The 22,735-nt window shown below is 44.5% G+C and overlaps 1 protein-coding gene across 1 annotated transcript in view; it reads left to right on the forward strand.

Annotated features, from left to right (window-relative positions):
* The window catches only part of LOC126530015 (uncharacterized), a 301,615-nt gene that overhangs the window by 76,436 nt on the left and 202,444 nt on the right, over window positions 1-22,735 (forward strand). Inside the window, exon 2 of the mRNA XM_050177484.3 lies at window positions 13,116-13,151. Coding sequence (XP_050033441.1) covers window positions 13,116-13,151 — 36 coding nt within the window. The remainder of the gene's footprint in view (window positions 1-13,115; window positions 13,152-22,735) is intronic.

Consider the following 22,735-nt stretch of genomic DNA (forward strand, 5'->3'; position numbering starts at 1 on the left):
TTTTTTTTTTTTTTCGCTGCGGCTTCTCCGACGCGCCACATGGTGCCGCCACTGTATAGGCCCCGTCGGCGCATACAACAATTGTGACTTTATCTGGTCGCTCGCGCTGACGGGAGTTTCTCCTCCTAAATGTCTTAATCCGTGCCCTTCGGACAGCTTTAGGGCAAATAAATGACGGCCTTTTTAACCAAAAGAAAATCCAGGACCCGTGTCCTCGCATGTCTGCAACGTACTACATGCTATGGCTTTGCATTGTGCCAAGGAGTTGGAAGCCGATCGCTGCGCATTGGGTTCAAAATATATCTGGAGCTTTAGTCTACTGAAAAGTGCCTGCAATAGTTTTGCAGAAAGCTAGTTGCGCGAAATGCTCACCCGCCGGATGCGAAGCAAGAATTGTGTGATCCGGGCCTCCTATATTTCAGGGGCCGAACTCACAAGGCTTCTCGTTCGTAAGTGATGTTTTTCATTGGCTCATCGCCTTCACTAATAATATGTCCTGCATCAGTATTGGCTGGCACGAAGGCTTTTTAGTGTAAGAACATTTTGTGAATACGGGCCCCGACATTTGTCGTGAGGCCCTTCCGCACGCTAATGGTTCGTAGTGGGAAACAGTAGGTGGTGCTATATACAGCGCAACGCTCCGGAGCGGCCCTATTCAGTGCCTCTCCGATTCCAAGCGGTGCTGCCTTTTGTTTTGTATGAGCCCGCGTCGGGGACGGAGCATTAGCGAAGACTTAGCACCATGCCTTATATATCGATTGGCAGAGCTTCTGAGCCAAACTGTAGAAGTTTCGCTGCACGAACGTTATGACGAGCACCAGATTTCTTTTTCCAGCTTTGTTGCTCTTATTATCTGCGCATTCAGTATGATGTTCAAGCACTTCGCATTCAAATGTCGCCAGTATAAGAAGATCAATCGGTGATCGATCGGCGCAGCTCTTACATGCTCTACGTGCATATAACGCATTTAGGCTACGGGTAATCCTGCTCTTCGATGGCATGTCTATTGTGGCACCCTGAAAGACACCGAAATAGAGTGCCCCGAAGAAATTATGGCTCTCTGGGGCTATATGAAGTCATGTAAATCACGGGCGCTTTTTCCGCGGTACTAATAATGTGATAACGCAAAGCGCCCCATGTTAAAAGAAAGAAAAAAGCCGTTGTCGGCGTAGGACGTCGTTTCGCGAAACTTCATTCCGAACCACAACCACGCAGTCCCTCCGCGTGAGGCAGAGGCGTTACTGCACTGAATTCCTCAACGTAAAATGCCTCAGAAAAATCGTGACCACCTAAACACAACCTACATGCATGATAGCCTCAGAGTTTCATTTGAATATACCGGAAAACATGATTCTACTACGCGGAAACTCACCTACATACCCTCTTTCCAGCGCTTCTACGATTCATAGAGCGGTGCGGACCGCTCGGCTCCTTGCAGCAACAACATCGCGCTCACCTCCGCACATCTGCAAGAAAGCTGCGTTTGCCGGGAAGCGTGACAAGCAGGAGATGGGGATCTTTGAGCGCTATCGCGTTCCACTCTTCAAGGCGAAGCCTAAGCTTCCTCCATTTTTTTTAAAATCCACCCTGAATATATTTAGGCCACCGAGGACAATGTCTGAGCCGCTAAGCCAATGCGATGAGTTGCCATGAGCTCGTGCTATATGCATAAACATCAATCACTCTTGAACATTGGTGTACCAAATACTGAACACTTCGATCACGTGAAACAATCTTATGTCACGGAAAATTTTTGTCAAACGAACTCACTGATGCAGTCGAGTTTGTAGAATAATAGCCGTTGTCTTCATCATCGTCCTCACAATCATCAACATCGTCGACGTTTTTGTTGCCACCGCCACCACCATGGTTATTCTGCACTCTAGGAAAAAGGCCACTCCAGGCAGCATCTTAGAACTTCAGTTTTACGTTGCCAAGCTTTCTAGCCCGAATACAATGTGTCAAAAGATCAATTAACTTAAAGCTATTGCGCCGCGATTAATTCGATATTGCGAACCGTTACGCCCATTTACCCTGTATGGTAGTCTCGTTTGGCATTGGTACGGTAAAAAACTCGTGCACATCAACACTGAAAACACTATAAAAAAAAAGAACTTTGTTGGGCAGATGCATCGCTTCGTTTTAATTCACTTTTTACTCTTCTTTCCTTATGAGCTGTCTGGCCGAGTGGCCATTCATGGCGATAACGACAAATGCGCGGGCGGAAAACATATGAACAATAAACAAGATAATTGAATGTAAAATTAAAAGTTACGATGAACAGCCCTTGGTGAGAGCACAAATCTTCGATAAAAATGGTCGCATTATTTGCTTGCGTTATTAAATGCTTTGAAAGCCACGTGTAACAAAGGCGTGGAAAAGCTGCTCGCACAATGATCGCTTAGTCGACACCGTAGAATTGAAGACACAGGCGAGCATGTCGATTCCTACCATAAATTAAACATAAACAAAAACTCATGTATGACTGCCATGCGAAAATAAAAATAAGCATTCCGCCTACTTTAATTTCAAGCAACAAGTTCTAAGTAATGAGAAATCCTGACTTATTATGCTCACTCTACAAATACATAATACCCCATCATCAAATAAAACTAATGTGAGATGAGTATCTAGCTCTGCTATGATACATCTTTAATGTTATTCAGGAAATGGGAGAAAGAAGTGATAACGCAAAGGCATGTTGGTTAACTATGTTGAGCCCGGTTCGCTAGCCTGCAATGTGAAAGGCGCGAAGGGCACTGAAAGATGGAAAGGAGCAGTGAAGTTCACGTAATGCGCCCCCCCCCCCCCCCCCACACACACAGTGTGAAGAGTTCGCTGTTCCGTTCATCGCAAGTGCACACATAAACTGGCTCGTGCATCACGCGATACTCAGCAGCGAATTCGGGACTGCATATCGTGGACGCACGAAGTAACTGGCCTCAGGGCCTTCTCTTCTTTAAAAGGCCTGTCACCTAGTTGCCCTAAAACCGTGCGAAAGCCAAGCCTCGCATCTTCGTATGATGAGCGGACGCACAGGGTGTCTCACGGTTTCTTTATGCCACATGTGTCAGAATTTGCGCTATCTGCCATCAATATAGGAATTAAGAAGACGTTGGCCACAAAGACGCCAATTGGTAACGCTTCTCTTCGCCGAGTAAAAGCAGCTAAAAGTTGTCAATTCATATGTGGTTCCGTGGCGTGTAATCGCCGCGGCTAGTGTGAACTCCAGTGTATTCATCTTCCCTAAACGGATGGTACACGCAAGGCCACTGAGGTGCGGCGCTGCGTTCGTTCTCGACTGTACGAACTTTCTATAAAACGTTGCCTCCTGCCCCATGTAAAATTTCAAAACCGGTAGGCTGCACTAGAAACCCACCTATAGGAGCGTCTAAATGTACCGGCTTTTAGAGATTTGTAAGTGAAACAGCATTTTCTGTACAAGAAGTAATAACATTCGTATAAATATTTATTGTCAAAACAATACCATGAAACTTGTAGGAGCCGTTCTGTTAAGTGTAGTACCTGCAACTTTCAACAAAAGGCTCGAGCTTGTTCGACTGTCCAAAGCACGCCTTCGTAACTTGAAGCCGACCTTCCGCACAGTACAGACACTGCTAGCAGTCTAGATAAGGAAAACCTGAAACCCAAATGCGTTTTCTTGGGATGGGATGAGCCAGAGTTAGATAAATGAGATGTGCGGTGGCAATGTGGATCCTTTTTGGGCTGTCACTGGGCAATTTGTTACCAAGCGATAATGATTATAGATGAGAGCTACGCTGCCGGTGTCAATACCCACACATAGCATGCACTGCCAGAACAATGCAGCGCGCTATATTTTTCCGCGACGAGAAAAATATAGGGCAATGAAGGAAGTGCAGGAAACGACGTTAATAAGGCGAAATCCGAGACGCGGGTTGGGGAATCACCGAACGAATTACACCTAACGGCGACATGGAGCTCTCGTCAGCGCTACAGGGTAGTCGGATGGATACCGCAATCTGCAGAAACAGGCACGCACGAGGTAATAGAAAGGCAAACGGTAAATAGAATGATTTCGGTGAGTGACAACTTGACGTAATCAGAGAATTAGCTTTCTCACATATGGTTATAGCTCAAATATTTCTGTGTTTTTCGCTTTGCATGCATGTAGAGTTACAGCTTTTTTGTATAAGCTGAATCATGCTGCTCTTCCGCAACGAAGACCCCGTATGGAAGTGACTCTCCTCCAATTATCGTGAACATAGTGTGCTTCGTATTATCCTGCAAAATAATCAAGTACTGAAATAATTAAACATAGATATCCATTGATTAAAAATTATTTTAAGAACAATCTGAATGACATCGCAAAAATTTCAAGCTCTGCATGTTAGGACACATACTCCATAATTCTTGAACGTTCCTTCACTCAGCATTCCACCTCTACTCAAGGATGTTGAGGACTGCACCCCCTCGTCACAACGCGAACAAGCGTCCTACGACCTGGTATTTGGCTTTCTTCAGAGTTGATAAGCTTGGCAGAGCAACCTGCGCCTTGAAAGCCCGTCGAACGTCTTGTGAGCACAACGTGATTGTTCAATGAGTTGGGGGTCTGGGCTACTCCCATAGCGGCAATTTCCCACGTGACGGCCCAATGCACCTGTTAGGTGGAGACGCCCTCGGGTTCGGGAGATACGCCCATTTCTAAGCGCTGAGGTCCACTAATGGCCAAGCACCTGGCCAAGAGCGCGCATGTGCCTATTTTACCGTTAGGTGCCCGGTGGCAGTTAAGAGGCAGTAGTCCGCCTCTTACGGCCGCAGGAATGCTCTTCAACAAAGCCCTCTGTGATTCAAAAATGGAAGCATGAGACGCCACGCCTACACTCTAAGGGCCCCCTTTCGAGATGCGAACTCTAAAAAGTAGCGGAACAGCAGGCCGGGGGCGGGGTGGGGGGGTGGCATCGCTGCCAATAAAAGAACCGGCCCGTTTTCGCTGCCACAAGAATACGAACCCAGCACCTACCACATACGAGGCGGGCGCTAAATTTCTAGGCCACGGCTGCACCGAAACCGAACGCTGGCGGGTCCCATATCGGCTATGTCACAAAACGTGGGTGTCCTTCTTGAGCGTTCAAATGCCCGTGAAATACAAATCACCAAACCCGGGGAGCACACCTGTAGCCTATTTTTGCTATAGGTACCCGGCGGGGTCTGCTATGCAGAACATCTCCGCTGACCCAATGAATTCTCTTCCTAAGCCTGTACGTGGTTGAACCCATAGTTGGGTGGAGCTTCGCATGTGTTCGTGGGCTATTGGACGGGAGCGCCGCTTGTACCTATTTCGCCGGTAGCTACCTGGTCTGCGACCTACCATCTGCCACTCACCACAGCGACGGATGTTCGATTATTTCAGTATTGTTGTGGTCGGGCAAAGAGCACACAGAGACCTTTCACATCTGTACACTGGATGTCCCAACTCTCTGGGCAAATGCCACGTAGCTGGACAGAAGCAATGTAGTTTTGTTTGTCGTCGCTTGGATATCCTCAGATTGTTCTTTCATGCTGCCTAATTACATAATTAGTCTTACATAATTAATCAACGTTTCAAATATTATATTTAGATGAAAAGTGTCAATGAGAAAATTGTAGAGCAGCGTGAAAAACTCCTTATACAGATTTCTGTTGCTAAATACGTGCTGCCTAAAAGTGTTTTCCGAACGTGAAAGAAGGTCGCGAATACCCGAAACATTGCAGCGCGACTGGCCGCTCGAAGCGCTTTGCGTGTATTTGTGGGCGTATTTCACGATCGGAAACCACTTTTAGGCAGCACGTATTGAGCAACAGAAAGCTTTTGTGTCGAGCTGGAAACGTGCCAGGGACGTGGTCTGTGTGGAGGCGGCGGAGTAAGCAAATAGAGAGAGTATGTTGATAGTTGGTACGAGTCTGGAGGGTGACTGCAGAGTTAGTGGCAAGGTAAAAACACGGAAGGCGGAGGTGGCGGAGGAGGCTGCCTTAGCACTTAGGCTAACATAGTAGTAAGAGACCTCAAGGCAGCCGTCAAGAACTATGCAAAAGGAAGAATGACGCCGGAAGTGCTGAAAATTTTAGCCAACTTTCGTTATATGGGCACCCGTACAATCTCCCTTCCCGGGAACAAACTAGCGCACAACCAGGCTCGACGACTGACGGACCGAGCACGTGACACGCAACAAATACTGGGAATGGAGAGAGATCGGATGACCAGCTTTAACGGAATCAGCAAAAACTATAAATTGGAAAGGGCCCATTTCCCCCCGGCGCACTCCTCGCAAAGTAGACGGCAAGGGACGGCATGGTGCCTCCAACAAACAGATATATATTCGAACCCGGTGGCCGCCCACCCCTACTACCCGGATCTTTACACGGATAGATGTAGATTCGGTCTAGAAAGGGTGGACGTACGACATATGGTTTGGGCTTGTCCCTAGACACACACAGAGAATAAAATAAAGAAGACCACAGAGCAGTGGGACACCACGTTGCTCAGCTGTGCACGGGAAGACCAACTCAAGGCAATACAGAGACGCCTAGGTCTCAAATCTGCTGTCCACAAATAAACGTTATTCCTCCGACTCCTTAGAACACGATAGTTGGGACGCTCTGCATATATATCCCTCTCCAGATCAGAACACGTTATGAAAAGGCTGAGCGACGGGCTGGACAAACTCACATTAAGTACCTTTAAGAAAATCGGTGGATTTCTGGTGGCACTGAGATTTCATCTCCTTACTTCCTGCATGCGAGGTGGACGCCATTACCATTGTTTATCGCCTACCTAATAAATGCTTATTCTGCAGCGAATAGGTTAGAAAGATATTGTTAAAGAGAACAGCTCTAATCCTTGCCTATGCCTCCGCCCCGTTGTCAAACGTAACGCCGCACGCAACAGCCGCGTCCCATCAGGGACAAGCTTTGCACCGATCCTCACTTTCTTGCATGCGTAATCATGCGAACGACATATAAAATTTGTAGACAGACATCGCGCAGCACAGACATGTTAGAAGCATTCTTCCAAGTGAAACTGTGTAGAAACACGACTGCCTTTAACTTTTCAATACAAACATACACACTTACTGCAGTCCATAAAAAGATAATTATTTAATTTTCGTTAATTGGACTGCCGACAGCGATAATTATGACCTCACTCCGTGTGCCCCTGGCCACAGAACTTAGTTGCACAGGTGCTCTTCACGTGCTTGTCAGTGCCTAATTTTAGGGAAACCGTCCAATTTAATTTTGAACAACCGGTATATATATATATATATATATATATATATATATATATATATATATATATATATATATATATATATATATATATATATATATATATATATACATATATATATATGTCGTGATAACAGAGGGGCGCTACGACATGATACAAGACGACTTTATTGATCTATATTTTGAAAATGTATGTCAAAGCTATGTTCAGACCACAGACAACCTGTGTTAAATGCGCCAAGTGGTATTTCTACATGCGATTTTAGTGTTAATTTCGTCAAAAAATACACGAACTACTTTTCTTGGCTTCCCACTTCAAATATTTTATTTTGCTTTTGCAATTGTACATCCGTCTCTCGCGGACGAATCTAAAATGCATTCGATTCCATCTAAAAAAAAAGAAAACAAATAAAAGCAGTCATAATGATGCAACTTAAGGCGCCCGTCTTCCCTCCAAAAAAAGGCCTGACTTACAGCGAATAAGGAAGCAAAGTCAACCTGCTGCAGCAAATTGTCGTAGGAATCGGTGGCTAGATAAAAGAAAATGCCTCAAACGAAATCGCGCAGGCTGTTCCACAAAGACTGTTACATTTGCAGAAAGAATCGAGCACAACCGCAAGGACCACAGCGGCCTCCAATGTTTCGTGCCAGGCGTTGTTCAAATTCAATTATCGACTGCTTCAAAGGAAGATTGGATGGCAGAGGGAAGAGTTGCGGGGTCATTAGAGAAAAAAAGTATGCTTTATTTAGTTTCTTTCGTGGTGTTGCCTTTTGAGTCGACGATGATATTTTGCTCGTTCTTGATAAAATAAACTGGGCTTTTGTCATTATGCCTCTGGAGCAAATGGCGGACGTATCGCGTTGATCCTTTCGTCGTAGATGGCGTAAACGTGGAGTGCTTCACCTATAGCTAGAAGAAAGTTTGAGAACGGCGCTACTTTTTGCAGACGAGAGCATAACGGCGCATCGTTGGTGAGCGTTGTTACGCTGGAAAGAATGACTTTAGAATGCACATAGGTTGTGGAAATTTTTGGTGCAACCTTAGAGACTAATAGCTTATATCGGAGCAGAAATTATACGTAGATATTAGGGGCCTAATTCACAAAGTTTTTGTTCTTACGTGTTCCTTACCATAGGCAAGTCATTTTGGTTAATAACCCGCCCGATATTACAATTTGATGGACTATGTTTTGCGAACACTTCCAGCGTAAGCGCCTCTTTTTTTTTTTACTATAGGTCAATGCGCTGAATTCCTAAAGCTTTTCGTTCATAATTGCACTTCGCCCAGCTTCCATCGCAAGAAGTATGATCAGCACTAGGATCGGCTAGCATTTATTCTTATACGAAGTCAATCCCGAAAGTGTGTGCGGTGAATTTAAAAAAAAAAATAGTAATTTCAGAAACTTGTGTAGTGGTTACCATTGTGGTCACCTTCAAATACTCCGCAGTGGACAAAACACGCTCGTCCGACATCTTCTTTTACATCTGAGATCACCCTTAGAACCACTCTTCTGTTGAGCCCGTCGGCAGCGATTTGGTTTCCTTTTTTAATTGTCGTGAGATCTCCGGAACGATGTCCCCGGAGCAAAAGTTTGGATTTGGAAGCCAGAACGCTACCCTGGCTCTGGCAGAGCTGATTCAGCGGAGTCTCTCAGTGCTTGCCTTTGTCGTTCTTGCAGTAAAAGCCACTGTACGCCTCTGGAGGACTCTAACCTTCACCGTGCGTGCTACGCATACAACGTCGAGTCCGTCGCCGTCCTCGCTGCGGTGGCGGCGGTGGCATAATCAATCTTCGAACGTTCTTATAGCAACTATTGCAATAATGAGACATAAGGCGCACAATTAGTACGGAGCCGTCATCGTAGTTTATTTCGATAGTGTTTCATTACGAAGTACCAAACTGATATCAGTATTGTTGGCAATGTTTACCTGTACAAAGAATTACATGCGACAGTTTACAGGTACGAATTATGAAAAAAAAACGAGCATGCCATTTGTCATGATAAAAATACCGGCATGCCATATGTGTATACTGCTCATACATGTACAATATTCTAAAAAGACTATCTATTATACGAGTACCCGATTTCCTAAAGTATTTACGTGCAGCACACAATATTGGAAAAGGGTATCTGGTTACTCAAAATCCTCAACTGTCTTTCCAACATACAGGGGATTTTACAGACGTTCTGAATCATTGAAGCGCTTTATTTCGCCAAACAAAACGAAGGGCCGATTTACCAAAAACTTTAGCTCACCATCTGAAAAAGCAGCGTTTCAAAGTTCTTGTTCCATTGCCTGCACCACTTTAAAAAAAAAATACAGTGGCCTACGCTCAAAAGTCGCTCTTCGGCACAGCAGCGTCGTCCTTGCGAAAACGCATTGGAAGGGAGAGGCACTTCAATAGGGATGTCGCATCTTGTAACCCCCGTCTGACTCCTGGCAGGTGCCTGGTTGTTCTGCAGATGCACTTTAAGCGCTGCTGTGTTCGCATAATATTGCTGCGGGGATGTTGCGAGAATATAAAAACTATATTTACAATATAAAGACAGGATGAGTCAGAACAGCTAAGATGGCTGGCTACCAACAACACGCAGCAGCCAGCGTCTCCGATCTTCTTCTTCCTCTCTCTTCTCTCATCGTTCCGATTAGGCATGCACGCACTCGCCAACCGAAAAGTGGACGAAGTATACTAAGAAAACTAAGCGCAACATGAGGAGAAAGCTGCCTCTTAAACAAACTCGGAGATAAAGATAGACAGAAAAAATTGATAACTGCCGTCATGGCGCTTTACCTATTATTTCATTTACTTGGGGGTGGAGAAGGCCCATCTACACCTGCGTGCAGCAAATTATGCGCGGTGAACACGAACTAACCTATGGAGGTAGCCAAGTGTTGTGAAGTCTGAGGAGGAATTTACAAAGTTTCTTTTTTTTTTTCTTCGCAAGTGCTGCTTTCCATTGAATGGCAGTCGTCACTAATATTATCTCCGAAATCGCTGTTGCCTGGCGCCTTAAATACAAACAAATTTAGCGTAAAAATCACTTTAAATACCGGCTTATCCTTTAGTTTTATAGAACTGCAGATATTTATGCAGTCACTGCCTCGCATTTTGCGTAATAGGTATGTACCAATTAATAACAGAAATGCGGTTGCTGCCAAGTGTGACGCTCCTGATCATATCTGCAAGGACGCAGTTCCAGGTAAATGGTTGTACAAATCATCGCGAGCATATCCCAATGAAGCGCGTGGACTGCTCTTACACAGGATGTCTAGTTGCGTACGCATTTTGCGATCTTCAATTTCCAGTTCTCCCGTGTTATATCTCTTCCTATGTGTACGCGTACCGTCTTTTTCGACTACTGATTGCTGAAACGCAGTTCTGGTGTTGAGAGTTCTTGTTGTACACTTTCCGTATGCGCTGTGGGGAAATGAAAACCGTGGTCTCAACCTGATAATTGGAGCAGGCACGCTTGTCTGTTTTAGACATTGCAATTCAGAGGTTTCACGTGCCCAAACCAGAATCCGATTGTGAGGCTTGCAGTAGTGGAGTACTTCTGATTCCTTTTTAACCACATGGGATTCTATAACGTGCGCCCAATCCACAGTCCACGGGCGCTTTCGCATTGCACCTCATTCGGGATGCGGACGCCGCAGAAAGGGTCGACCCAAGGGCTTGGTGTTCAGCAGCGAAATATCATAGCCACTGAGCTAGTGGGCCGGTTACATCTCTGTTTCACTTTTACGAAGTTACACCAATGCCACACACTCATGCACACGACACCATCACATACAGAAAACACAGACACCAGCGCAGATACATACATACATACATACATACATACATACATACATACATACATACATGCATGCATGCATGCATGCATGCATACATACATACATACATACATGCATGCATGCATACATACACATACATACATACATACATACATACATACATACATACATACATACATACATACATACATACATACATACATACATACATACATACATACATACATACATACTCACACACACATCTAATATAACTTACGCTATTTTATAACACGGTTTTGAAACATTCCAGAAGAGCGGAGAAGCTGAAGAAAATTTATGCGCAACTCCGCGTAGTAGCACATGGCTAAGTGATGTGACAAAGTCCAAGGAAATTTCATATGTCACAACGGAAGAGCTGAATACGGGATGATCATTTTAGTGTTTCCTGCAATTTTTAAAGATTGCGTGATGCTAAAAGCATACTTCTTGTCCTTGAGTCGAAGTATTTGAAAAGGCGAACATTACTAACACAAGGGATTGAAACACATCTTCAACTAATGGACAAAATTCACTAATTAAATTTTGATTATTTACATCACTGCGCATATTGCATTTTACGATTTGTAGCAGGTGGGTTCGCAAGAGCTATCTAGTTGAAATGTATTTCCAGGATTACAGCATTTCAGAGATATTATTTCCTAAAGTGATGGATGAAATACACGGATGTTGGAGTTAATATTGTGTTTCCCTGCTTAAAAGAGCGTTTTGTAAAAAAAAAAGTTGTGTCAAAAAGTGTACCTTTCGCAGTTTTATTGGAACATATCTCAAAACTTCTGTCATTCTGGAAATTCATTCCAAGTGGATAGCGCTTGCAAGTTAACATGGTACAATTCGTTAATTACTATGTGCCACCATCAGGAAGTTAAATAATAATCAGTTTTCAGTTAATACAATACGTGTATCAATTTCCTGCGCAAGTAATATCTGCCTCTCTGGATAACCTAGCTTTAGGAATAAAATTAAGTTATCTGCAAGAGCAATTTTTTTTAAATTCCAGAAAGCTTGAAAATAATCACCACGCGTAATTCACGGCCCGGCCACATTATACCAACCGCACTAGCGTCTGCATGGCCTCTCACTTCCTTTCCTCCCCTGTTCTATCACTCTCTCGCTGCTCGAAAAAAGCTAGGGCGGGTGGGCGCACGCGCCAAATATTTCATTGTTTTTAGACAAATGGAAGCTTCATTCAGCTTTTAGTGATGAACAGCGTCCCGCACGCGCCGTCTTCGCTTCTGCATCGAAAACTTAAGTTGTGCGAATATGTCTTGGCCCGCATTAACAAAGCGTTCCTAGGCTGAAAGCGTTCGTGCCAGCCAACGGTGATGTAGGGCATATTATGAACGAAGGCGATCAGCGAATTGAAAACAGCACTTACGAACGGCAAGCTTTGTGAATTAGGCCCTTTTTCATATGTGCAACGCACGCGCAAAAAATAAATAAATAAAATAAAGAGGGGAAAGGGGCGTTACAGCGCGAAAGTAATTGTTTATTCGGTGCAATCTCTTTTTTCATGTGCCTCTTTTGTTTAAGTGCTGCGCAAATCACAAAGGTCTTTGCTGTTGCGACAGTATCGCTACTGCCGTGTGCTTGGCAAATGTGATTGGGAATGCAATAAAAGCTGGAACGTCTGGGTCAGCTGTGGGTTTCAGACGACATTATGCTTTGAGTGACGCTTCGTTAAATTCCTGGGTTTATTCTTGCCAAAACTTACATTTCATCATGAGGCGCGCTGTTGTCGGGCACTCCGGAATAAATATTGCTACGACCATCTGGGGTTCTTTAACGTGAACTTAAAGTACACGAGTGCTTTCGCATTTCACACCCCCGCAAAGTGCGCCCGCCGCGGCCAGTACGGAACCCGGAAGCTCGAGCTTTGTAGTGCGACTCAATATCCACTAGATTACTGCGGCAGATGTGAGTCATGGTAACGCACCTTCTTTCAGTGTGCAAGCTTGTGTCAGTTTGGAAACTTGTTCTGTCAAAGATGTTGTAGTAAAGGGCCACTTCTGCTCTGTTCCTTTCTTTTGCAGAGAACGAGGGAATCGAGAACAGACATCGCACCGCGAGTGAGTATTCCTCTTTGCTTTTAATCTAGCATCCTGACCACTGATATATTGTTACGGTAGAAAAGAGGACAAAGTCATCGACGGTAAAGACGAAGAAGTGGCAACAGCCTCTCGGGGTTCTGGGTTGCTGTATCAATTTTCAATGTTTCAATTGTTTGACTCATTGTATTACTGTTGTGTCTTACCACCTTACTTGATTAAATAATGCATTGTAATATTGTTGTGTTTAACCACCCTGCTTGGACCTGTTTTAGGTCTGCAGTATGAAATAAATAAAATAAAATAAAATAAAATATATGCACCGTGTAAGTACACCGTGTAAATAGTTTATACCCATGACATTTTGGTGGAGGTGCGGGGTACGCGTCTTCGCCACGGAGCTTCGCAGCGGACGTCTCACCCAGCCTGGGACCATGCTTCCAATGGGAGGCACCGCGTCTGCAACTACAATGCCGACTACGCATACCCAGTACGTTGCTCTACCTGAACCAGAAGACCCCGGCAAGTTCACCGGCCTCGGGGGCGTTGACGTAGAAGAATGGTTGAAGATGTATGAGCGCGTCAGCAAGGTGAACAGGTGGGATCCGACCATAATGCTGGCCAATGTCGGGTTCTACCTCGACGGAACACCGCGTACGTGGTTTTACACACGAAGAAGAGCTAATCAGCTGGGACTTGTTCAAAGAGAAGCTGTCGGACGTTTTTGGCAATCCAACCGATCGACAACTAGCCACCAAGCAACAGCTCACCACGCGTGCCCAAACTGCTACCGAGTCGTATGTCTCCTACATTCAGGACGTCCTAGCCCTCTGTCATAAAATCGACACGTCCATACCAGAGGCGGACAAGGTTGGACACATTGTCAAAGGCATCGCGGACGCCGCATTCAACCTTCTGTTCTTTAGAAACTTATCGACTGTCGATGCCATGGTGAAGGAATGTCGCCGTTTCGAGCAGGCGAAGAGTCGCAGTATATACAATAAGTTTACACGGCTTCCAAATAGTGCAGCGACGTCTTCCTGTACCGACCGCACCGACCAATCTAGCTCGCCACCACCAAGCGAAAACGTGACCCGAATTGTACGTCGCGAACTCGAAGCAGCGTTTCCCGCCTCGCCTCAACAGACGTCTTGGAACAGCACTGCTGAGACGATATCATGCGAAAATCATGAGACATCATGAGATATATCATGCGAAAATTGGAAAATTTGATATGCATAAGGGGGGGCGGGTTCATTGCCGCCACATTTATGTGCAATGCAGATGCGTGTCTCCTTCTCGTGATGACCAGCATGAACATTCTCAATTTTAGAGACAATATTTGCCTTAGCGAGTTACCCCCAATTTTCCGTATCCTGTCTGTGGGTTCCTAGACTCATTCGTGGGCCGATACCGAGGGCAGCGCTGCCTAAAAACGACCGGTGACTTACGCGATTCCTTCGACTCTTAAATCATTTGCTGCGATAGCAGCATTCTGACCGAGTAAAGACGAGCATCTTATTTGTTTGTTTTATTTTGATCGTGTGCTTCTTTCGATAAAATATTTGCCATTACCCGCTAATACGCGAAAGTAGGCAGGAACCCAACAATTCAAATGTGGTTTGTAAGGAGCGAAGCTTGGGCTCGCGTAAAAAACTTATAACTTGAAGTAATCAATAAAATTATGCTTATTTTGCTATTTCGGAGTTTCTTAATTGTTTGATAGTACTGAAAGAATAGTGTGAGCTACATGAGTCCCTTTGTGATGTTTGCAACTCCTTTTCAGTACGACGTAGTCAGGCATATTGTAGAAATCAAACTGCGGATATGAACAGGCTTGAGAACTCTGAAACTCCGTTTCACGAAGCAATCAATTTTATTTATTCAGAATAGGTAGATTTATTAACCTTTAATTCGTGGTTCCTTGGTCTAAGGCTTGGGCTAATCTTTCGTTTCCTTTGCGGTGGTTCAACATTTTATTATTTCAATATGTAGGATTCAGATTATCTTGGTTAGTCTGCTTGATTTTTTATGTTTGTAAAAAGACGCATTTCTTTCGTGGCATCTTTGGGTGTGATGACGTTCGAGCACTTAGCTGCCCCTGTTGTGTCTCTGGTCTCCTGTTGTCGTAGAATAAACTAAACAAGTTTGGGCAAACCAGTTCCTACTGGTATGCAATAGCGGGTTTAAAGCCAATCGAAATAATGAAGGAGGGGTTTTTAAAAGTAATCGAAAGCGCTTCTTTTTGAGATAGAAACCAATTGGAAAAATAAGAGGTGGGCATAGTAGCTGCTAGTGTCCTAAGGTCAATTCAGCGAGGGCAGGAGGTCCTCCTGTAGAGCGTTTATTGGCGACGAATTCCACATAAGTGTGTGAAAAGTACAGCGAGGTATCAGGATCCGAGTGCCCCAGTTATGGAGGTGGTAGTGGTACAGTCCTTGGATCTAAGTCGTCCTGCCTTCCAATGGTGCCATGCCCAAGAAAGATGTCAGAAACAATCTTCAGCCATGAATTAGATAACATGCGACAATGGCCACCAGATTGGAATTCTGGTACAGATCAGACGGCCATGGCTTAAGTAGAGGGAAGGGCTTCCCAGATAGAATCAGCAATTTGGCATTTGGTAAAAGATGACAAATAGAGTAACGCAGACACACATAGGCAAAGATGGAGCGGGATTGGTACTCGTAGCACCAAAAGAAAAAAAAAATATATCACAGGTTCAGTTGAATGTGAGCCTGCCCGACGTGACAGCAGCGTGGAGTTTCAGTTTGAAACCTCCAAACATGATTTTTGCAGCGAAGCTGCATATCGCTCAGATCCGGGGTTTTGTGGCATCTGCCAGCAGATATTATCAGGAGCAGCAATGGCTCGAGCGTTCGTCGTCGTCATCTTCTTTCACTGCTGGCTCCATTGTACAAAAAACTATCGTCACGAATGGCTCTTTGGTGTGCAGCTGACGTCACGGCTCATAGGTGAACGACGTAATTGATCTCAGTTTCGTCCCGCCAATCTGATGGGTAGGTCGCGCGTTGTGACGACTGCAGAAGAACAGCGCGCGTCTGAAGCACGACGAAGGGAGCGCCGACGGAAGAGTGCGATCGTCGATGGCATGCGGACGCTAATGGGCCGGCCGACGAGCGTGTCTGCGAGACGGCACGTAAGCGACTAGCGAGAACCAATGAATCCGAGAATGACGCGAAGCGCCTTCGGCGTCAAGGGGTCAATGTGGATGAGTTTAACGTTGCGAACGCGAGGTTGCAAAGAGCTTTCCTTGATGGTCCTTTCGGCTCTACATGCAACGTCTGTGAGAGAGTGCGGTTCGATAACGAGCCTCGTCGTAATGGGGAGGCCGCGTTTACGAGGGCATGAGCCATTCATTGTCTCACGTGACGGACACATTCCATAACAGAGGTGATACGCGAATGTTTGTGCGTACCTATATTGTCATGAGGACCACAGATAAGGACAGAAAGTATGCTCGCACCTTTGTTTAAAATTCTGTCTCACCTCCTTGCCGCGCGCTAAAGAGCTTCGCTGGTCATCCGCCCTCACACAGTGTAATGGCTCGTGATCTTTTTCTAAATTATGTTTTTGTACTAATAAATACTTAGGCCGCAGGTGAGGAGGTAGTTGCTGGTGTTAAAGCTTTCAGGGTTTTAGGACTCTACCACTCATTGTGAGTGTCGCTCCTACAAAGAAACTATGAGACCAAAACTTCAACTACAACTGATGACACGAGCGAAATGCCGCGGCGTCACCTACGAGGTTTCAGCAATTTCGCTTTCTGTGGGTCCTTTAAGTACTAGTATACGTGCAAGGCACTACGAATGCTAGGGGCTACTCTGTAAACTACGTGGCATTTTACTGCGACTTCGCTGTCATTATTGATGTTCTCGATGCTTTCAGCCGTTGTTTCCCCCCTGCTACATTCTCGGCGCATCTTCTACTGTGGACGTGTGCCATATCTCAGGCTTGTCATGATCATTGTCATACGCACCTTCTTTGTGGCACCGACAATGTTTTAACGAGCATGACAAGAGACACATCACCACCTTGTCGAGAGTAATTTCTAGGCGATGTTCCCACAAAGTTCAATCTTCCTCCGCTAGAGTGGTGTTCGCTATGGCCTCCGAAATGCATGCACAGATACCATAGCTCCCAGGAGGCAGTGGTTGGATGGACGGGACAGACAGACGGGCATGGGAAACCCCAGTTTGGAGCACTTAACTTCTGTTGCAGTAGAATATGGGCCGTTACCGACCGAATGGCTGGTGGGAAAATGCGGGCCGATTACGAAGGTCGTGCAGCCTAAAAATAAGGAGCGTTCATTCGCGTGGCTATGTGCAGTCTAAAAATGTGGCCGATCCACAGTGGCATGCGCTGAAAAAATTTAAGCAGTCCGACGCTCATCCTACTTCTCTCACGCGAAAAGCGACGAGATAGAGTGCCGTGCGCAGTGACTTCGACCCATTCTAACTCCGTAATCGCACTGGAAGACATCGTCTTAGACGGACTTCCACTGGAGGTTGAATCACCATCCAAGTTGTTTTGTTCATGCTCATGTTTGTCTCCTTGTTCTGTTTCTCACTTTTTTAAATTTCTGTCATCTCAGCGCTCGCACTTATTCCTTTCTTAATATTATTTTTATACCCTGCCCCATTCTCTATTCAGTTTTCTTTGTCCCGACCAGCAGAACCTTCTGGTGGACGTTGGCCTTAAGCTTGACATTCAGCATGTGCTTATGAAGAGTTTAATGTGGATGGTTGGTACAATGGTGCATAGTATTTAGGAACTCACTGAACCAGACAAGAAAAGAGAAAGGCACTCTTGCTTGACCCATTCCTTGCGCAGTTTCCGTACTCAACAAACAGTGCTTGTTCCTGCATAGATAGATAGATAGATAGATAGATAGATAGATAGATAGATAGATAGATAGATAGATAGATAGATAGATAGATAGATAGATAGATAGATAGATAGATAGATAGATAGATAGATAGATAGATAGATAGATAGATAGATAGATAGATAGATAGATAGATAGATAGATAGATAGATAGATAGATAGATGGAACACCTACGACCAAACCGAGTTTTGGTACTGGCGTTGGAGAACACAGCAATATATACACAGCTTGGTATAGGCGAATACAGCAAGTACTAACTTCTTGGAGTCTCCGTCACCCAACAATGTATTCAGCCGTTCAAGGTCACTGCGAGCGCTTGGTGGTGAACAGGAACCCCCGTAGAGCGCGAAACTTAATTCAATGCATTTCGACTAGCGGTAGCGTCCACTTGAAACCGTGCATGCGCTATAAGAAATAAAAATCGCCTAGTGAGCATCTCGCGCGGACAGGTGAATACTTTCGTTGCCTATCTAGGGCGAGTGAATGGACCACCGTCGTTTGCCGCCTTCATTTTTTCGCGCGGACGTTTCCATAACGAACCTTCGTGGTAGACAGCTGATACACTGCTGAACTCGAGATCTCTGGTTCAATCCCGAAATGCACGGCCGCATTCCGATGTCGGTGATATGAAAAAGCGCTTAGATTTAGGGGAACCTTAAAGAACCCAAGATGGTCAAAATTAATCCGAAGATCCCCACTAGGGCCTGCTTCAATATCTGATCATTGTCCTGACACGAAGAACCTGAGAATTACATTTTTTTTATTTTTTCGATGACTTGCCATTCAATAACTTTTCAGGTGAGGAGAAGGATATTCCATGTAATCACTCCTCCTCTCTGCTTTGTTAAGTGCGTGTATCTAGCGAGGACGACCTTACGTCCACGTCACTGCGGGGAGAACTGGTTTAGTAGTACAGGCATAAATAAAACAAGGGAAACCGCTGCCTTGCTTTCGTGACTATTCGGCAAGTTTAAGCCGTGAAAAGCAAAAAAGATTTACTTATTTTAACTCAGCTTTCTAAGACACGTAATAAAGAGCAGAATAACCACTTGAGACTCCTGTGGGTGCGTAGCAATATGCTAGTGTAGCTTGGTACTTGGAGTAAACTGCACAAATATGCACACATTCAAGTAAAAGGCAAGAAATACATATCTTTTTCATGTAGACACGGCACACCGTGTACGTTCGTATAATGTATTACGTTTCAGCATAGTAACTGCAATAATTATTCGGGAATTCAAACCTCATTTCATAATAAACCTTCAGTATAAGAAAATAGATATTTACCTGAACTAGGGAGCGATTGGATTCGCTGAGAAACTGAGAAAAAAAAAGCATTCGTGTACACTCTACCAAAGCTAGCTGTTAGTCATTTCTCGTGTATGTTAAGGTGCGAGTGAAATATTAACCTTATTTCCATTTTCGCTTTCTGAATTCTGAAAACATGAAGGTTTGTTTGAAGTAAATATTTGTTATTATGCAGTATTTTACGCGTCTTCTATTTTTACGGCTCCTTAACCAGTGCAAAAAAATTATGTATTAAATCGGAGCAAACGTAAACGAAAATTTCAGCTCAATATTAAAGAGACTGCTCGCTTCAGTATGCACACAAGTTTCTGTTTTTTGCAGGTGTCGTATGCATGGCCCAACGAATCTATGCAACGTGATCTATAGCTGGCTGAAAAAGATCAATATAGTAAGCAGATTAACGGCTGGTGGCATTTGAGTATTAATAAGCAGCAGAAAATAAGTAGAGATGTATTTCCCAATTATATTCACCGTCAAATGTGACAGAAAAATATGTTAGACTACTCAGCATTACAATACGCCTTTCTTTAATATTAGGTCCAAGCACGAATGAATCGGGCTATATAGAGTCTCTCTCTTTATCTGCACCAATTTTTTAAAAGAGGTCCTGTGGCAGATAGCACAATTATAAGCCTGGATCTAAATTACTCGATGTGGCGGCCAATAAATCTACGGGCAATCGAAATGCCTAATTGCGTATTTAAGATAATCACGCTAATTACCTTTTTCATTAAATACTACGCGCATATTTCAGTCTACAAATTATAACCCCTGAGTTCGCAAAGCTTATCCACTTGGAGCCAATTCTCTGGACTGCACCGGTTTCGAGAGAATAATTTTCAGTGTCGGATGCAGTGGATTCGCGTTCCAGATACCTTTTTTTAAAGAAAACGCAGTTTTTCGCATTGAAGTACAGAAGTAACTGGAACACCAATGCATTTCGTTGGACACTTTGGAAATTAATATCTCGAAATTGGTGCAATCCTGAGAATTCCATCCAAGTTGAAATACCTTGCGAACTCACTAGCTACAATGTCTAGAGTAAAAACGTGCCGTGAAATAATTATTTTGAAAAGTTAAGTAGCGTAATTGTGTTCATTAATCAATTATTCATCTTGATTTTACGTAGAATTAATGGCCGCCTCGTCGAGCAATTTAAATCGATGGTTAGAAAGACCAGGCCTTTTAAAAAAATTGGTGCAGCCAAATAAACCTGTATGACACCTCCACAATAACAGCACATAATTGAGTCTTACAGCGTTACTATGCGCTTTCCGTTACGTTGAGCAGACCACCTTCATCATCGCCTTAGGGTTAAAAAGAAAATCGAATAAATTTTGGTGTTTTCCGTGGCTAAAACTGCCACCTGATTATGAGAGACGCTGTAGTGCGGGATTCGGGAAAGTTTCCACAACCTTCAGTTTTTCAACGTGCACCCAAACCTAGTTATACTGGCGCTTCTGTATTTCGGCCCCTTCGAACTGTGCTCGCCGCCCATGGGATTGAACCCGCGACCTCTAACTCAGCAGCGCAACGCAACAGCCATTGGGCTTTCGCGGCAAGTCAAGAACGCTACTACCACCACCATTCAAACTCGTCTTTGTGACAAGAGTTTATAACGCATAATTGTATGCTTTATGACTTCTTTTTTCACAATGAAGTTGGAAGTGAACGCTAGCATTCATTTGTTAATTAACCGTTCTTCATGAATATCATAATGCGACTTTCATGTATTTTTTGTTCCTCGAGTGTCCCTTTGTGACTATTTGAGTCAATACGCAATCATATGTTGTTAGCTTGCAATAGCATATTGTGAACGTCCTTACGCACGTAGTAGACGTGGTATATGACGTGTACAAGCATTTGCATTGTATTTGGGAACTAATCGAAATTAAATATTTTGGGATTGGCCGACGGCCACGCTAATATCTTCGCTGTCTCCTCTTCTACTCAGGCCGCAGCTGTGCTTGAGCGCGGCCGCGCACGTCCTATCTTGCAGCTAATCTGTGGTGCGTTCGAAGGCTAGCCAACCCGAGATATCTGACGGATTGCGTTTGCGTAGAAGCGAGAGGCAGCACGATGGGAAGTCGCTTGCCGCTTCTCCCAGTCTTCATCGCGCCAGCATTATGACAAGTACCTGCAAGCGTCGAGTTATATGTACTCATGTTGGCCTGCGCGTCGGTGACACGTGTGCTTGTTAATTTATTTGGTGAACGTTTACGGCAGTTTAAACGGCTGATAAAACTATTAACCTTACTGCGTGTAAGTGCGAGACAATTTGTTATCGCAATCAATGCTATTCGAACGAAACTGCGACTTTTTTCTTGAAATAGTGAGAAAGTGCATATGCATGCACGAGCAGAATTAAGATATGCAACACTAATAAAAGTACATAATAAATAAATAGGTCCAACGCTGACCTTTGTGGTGCTCCCAGTTACAGCCGCAGAAAATCTGACCTTGCATTCACAAATATTTCTGACGCAAATATTTTTGTGAAAGAAATTTCTCGACAATCCTGATGCTGCACGTATCACTAGAAAATGTACCCATCGAATGGAAAAGAGCACCTATGAACGAAAAAATTCGTGAATTCGTCCGCGGAGTTGCTGCGGTGCTCCAGCAGGAAAGTATCTTTTAACCCCACCGCAAATGGCTGCGCAAAAGCAAAGAAATTCTCAGCGCGGGCGCAGTTTCAATACTCGCCGCAGACGACTAAACAGTTACATATAGAGGACAGCGGCCATCTCAAGTCTTTTTTTTCTAATTCAGATGGAGCTGCAAGAGTGACGCCTTTGCAAACACGCCACCGAAGACAAAACAGTAAAAAAATATGGCTGCTTACTAAAGTGTTTCGAAGCGCGGTGCGAAGGATGTATTGCCTCACACACACAAAAAATTTTTTTCCAATTTTCAAGCCCCAAATGTAGCGTGTGTTTTTCACTCGTAAGCGTTACTGTTTAGTAGCAGACAGCGATAACATGTACTTTTTCTGGATTCCTTGAGTTGACACGAGCTGGCTTCACGGCACAGAAATGTCGAACAGGAAATTATGCATATCCCAACCGTATCTTGAATCCGAGACACGTAGATTTCACGAAGCGAGTAAATAAATACCTTGCCAGTGGTTATTTTTTAAAAAGAGTTTTGCACCAAAGCCGTTATGTGCCTGCCGGCGATGACCGACAGAAGCGGATAGGCCTGCCACTTGACCCACGTAACCACTTGTACTCTATTCCGGGATCTGAATGCCTCCTTGGCCGTGACACTGTGTTCCAGGTCCGCTCGCCGTCCAAAGCGGGTCCACCCTGCATATTGCGCAACTCTAAACGATACCCGGCGAAAGACGGGCCAAGCAGATCCGCCAATGTCCAAATCCCAGGAATG

Source organism: Dermacentor andersoni, chromosome 5 (genome assembly GCF_023375885.2).
Source record: "Dermacentor andersoni chromosome 5, qqDerAnde1_hic_scaffold, whole genome shotgun sequence".
Classification (NCBI taxonomy): domain Eukaryota; kingdom Metazoa; phylum Arthropoda; class Arachnida; order Ixodida; family Ixodidae; genus Dermacentor; species Dermacentor andersoni.